We start from the raw sequence: 3,276 nt of genomic DNA, 5'->3' as shown, positions 1-3,276 counted from the left end.
CGACTGTCATCAGCTTCCTGTTCCAACTGTTATCAGCTTCCTGTTCCGACTTTCATTTGCTTCCTGTTCATGAGCTTCCTGTTCCGACTGTCATCGGCTTCCTGTTCCGACTGGCATCAGCTTCCTGTTCATCAGCTTCCTGTTCATCAGCTTCCTGTTCCGACTACCATCAGCTTCCTGTTCATCAGCTTCCTGTTCATCAGCTTCCTGTTCATCAGCTTCCTGTTCCGACTACCATCAGCTTCCTGTTCATCAGCTTCCTGTTCATCAGCTTCCTGTTCCAACTGTCATGGTCTCTTCTTGGTTCTGTTTCTTTCAGGAGCTTTGACTCGCTGATCAAGGCCCAGGCCCGGGAGCTGTCCCACCTGCGCCAGCGGCTGCGTGAGGGCCGGGGCGTCTGCAGCGTCCTCACCCAGCACATGGGTGACACCACCAAGACCTTCGAGGAGCTGCTGAGGGCCAACGACGTGGACTACTACATGGGCCAGAGCTTCAGGGAGCAGCTGGCCCAGGGCAGCGCTCTGGCCCAGAGGCTCAGCTCTAAGATCAGCGGACGTGAGTCGGTTCTTGATTGAAACGTGTCGCTCAGGACCCGCTCCAAACGGGACGAACCTTGTGACACTAACATGTCTATTTGTTTACTGACAGGTGATCGTTCTGAGGATCCAGATGAGAAGACGGAGCTGCTCGCCATCCGGTCAGAACCTGTCCTCTCCTCTCTGTGTGCGTGTCAGCGTGGCGTTCGTGTGTCGGCGTGGCGTTCAGGCTCTGCTGGTGGGATCGATGTTTGGGTGGAAAGTATCGGATCACGTCAGCCAGTTAATCAGAAACATGTTTAATCATTGATGTGGAAAACTGGGTGGGGGCTCGATAGAAACACATTGATCGCTTTCTAAGAGATTAATCGGAACCTGTCTGGTGTTTCAGGGAATATTTTCAAGGTTCAAGGTTCTGTATTGTCAGTTGCATCACATGTGGTACATGAGGTGGAACGAAATTATGTTCTCAAAGTCCCAGTTACACCCAAAAATAGCAACAATATAAAGTATATAAACAAATAGTATACAAGAATCTAAGATATACACTAAACATTAATAATGTAAAATAATAAGGTGTATTAAACAGCAGCCTGAACATGAGTCTGTAGTGAGCAGATGGATATGAATACAGCAGCTTAAAGGCAAGAGATCAGCAGCATGGATAATCAGCAGCACAGATGAGACATTTCTCCAGTTAAAGTAGCATTACAGTGATTATTCTGGTTAAATGCTCCCTAACCTCCTTCCTGGGGGGAGCGGGGCAAAAAGTGTGTGTGCTGGGTGAGTGTGGTCCTTCATGATGCAGGTGGCCCTCTTCCTGCATCTGGAGGTGTAGATGTCTGTGATGGTGGGGAGGCTGACTCCAACATCTTCTGTGCAGCCTTCACCACTCTCTGCAAAGCTTTTCTTTCTGCAGCTGTGCAGCCTCCATGCCACACGTTGATGCTGGAGCACAGGATGCTCTCCACTGCACACCTGTAGAAGGAGGTGAGGACTGAGCTTCCCAGACCAGCTCGTCTCAGCCGCCTGAGGAAGTAGAGTCTCTGATGAGCTTTCTTCATCAGGCTGGTGGTGTTGTTGCTCCAGCTGAGGTTGTTGTTCAGGTGCACACCCAAGTACTTGTAGCTGGAGACCACTTCCACCGCAGATCCTCTTATATTCCCGGGGTGGGGGTGGGGGGGGTTGTTCCTTCTGATGTCCACGATCTCCTTTGTCTTCTTCCCATTGTTGTGAAGGTTATTCTCTCTGCACCAGCTCTCCAGATGTTCCACCTCCTGCCTGTAGCTGCACTCATCATTGTTTGTGATGCATCCCACCACCGCTGTATCATCTGCAAACTTTACCATGTGACAGCCTGGATGGGTACCTACACAATCATATGTGAGCAGAGTAAACAGGAGGGGGCTCAGCACACATCCCTGAGGAGAGCCAGTACTGAGGGTTATGGTGGAGGAGGAGAAGTTGTGGATCCTCACAGACTGAGGTCTGATTGTTAAGAAGTCTAGTACCCAGTTGCAAATGGAGGGGCTTAGTCCTAGTTTGAGTAGTTTGTCCATCAGGGTTTGGGGGATCATGTTGTTGAAGACAGATGTGAAGTCCACAAAGAGCATAAGGACGTAGGAGTCCTTCTGCTCCAGAAGGGTGAGAGCAGTGTGGACCACAGAGGAGATGGCATCCTCTGTTGATTGGTTCTTGTGGTATGCGCACTGGTGAAGATCCTCGTTAATGTTGATGGTTGTTTTGATGTGGGTCATGACCAGTCTTTCAAAGCACTTAGCAACTATCGGGGTGAGGGTTACTGGCTGGTAGTCATTCAGACCAGTCACTGCAGAGCTCATAGGAACTGGGATGATGGTGGCAGTCTTCAGGCAGGTGGGAACTGTTGCCAGGATGAGGGAGGAGTTAAAGATGTCGGCCAGTACGTCACAGAGCTGATCGGCACAGTCTTTCAGCACCTGCGCGGGGATGTTGTCTGGACCAGTTGCTTTGTGAGGATTAATCCTTCTGAAGGTCCTCATTACTTCGGCTGAGGTCACCCTGAGGAACTGCTCTTCAGATGATGAGGTGAGTCTGGTGCTGGGTGGTCTGTTTCCGTCTTCAAAGTGGGCATAGAACCTGTTAAGAGCATCAGACAGTGATGGGTTCCTAGGGCACTGTGCTCCTCTGCTTTTATAGTCTGTTATACACTTAAAGCCCTTCCGCATGTTCTTTGAGGAGAAATGTCCCTGGATCTTCTGTGAGTATGTGTCTTTGGTCCTCTTGTTACCAGCAACCAGCTCTTTCCTTGTCCTCCCCAGTTCCTGTGAGTCGCCAGACCTGAAGACAGTGTCCCTGTCTTTCAGCAGGGTATGGACCTCTGCATTCAGCCAGGGTTTCTAGTTAAGGTAGCGCTTCACAGTTCTGGTGGTGGTGATATCTTCAGCACACTTGCTGATGTATCTGAGGGCAGCAGATGTTTGTTCTTCTGGATCCAGCTGTCCCTCATTTACAGCGGCCTCCCTGAAGATCTGCCAGTCTGTACATGCAAAACAGTCCTGGAGTACAGAGTCGCTGTCGCTGGTCCACACAGTGATGACCCTCTGTGTGGGTCTGGAACGTCTCATCGGGAGGTGGTAGATAGGGGCCATGAAGATGGAGATGTGGTCAGAGAGGTCATTCGCCTTAGAATCCAGATGTTTTTGTTACTATTCCTCTTGTTTGTTAAAGCACCTCACAAGTGAATTTTCTGTTAAAACAT

At 50.0% G+C, this 3,276-nt stretch overlaps 1 protein-coding gene across 1 annotated transcript in view; it reads left to right on the top strand.

Moving 5' to 3' along the window:
• The window catches only part of LOC119430457 (phosphodiesterase 4D interacting protein), a gene marked incomplete in the record, with an annotated part of 68,222 nt that overhangs the window by 49,151 nt on the left and 15,795 nt on the right, over positions 1–3,276 (top strand). Inside the window, 2 exon segments of the mRNA XM_037697869.1 lie at positions 320–555; positions 649–697. Coding sequence (XP_037553797.1) covers positions 320–555; positions 649–697 — 285 coding nt within the window.

This window comes from Nematolebias whitei, chromosome 3, assembly GCF_014905685.2.
Source record: "Nematolebias whitei isolate Nwh7 chromosome 3, NemWhi1, whole genome shotgun sequence".
In the NCBI taxonomy this organism is placed as follows: domain Eukaryota; kingdom Metazoa; phylum Chordata; class Actinopteri; order Cyprinodontiformes; family Rivulidae; genus Nematolebias; species Nematolebias whitei.
This window is presented reverse-complemented; position numbering and strand designations above follow the sequence as displayed.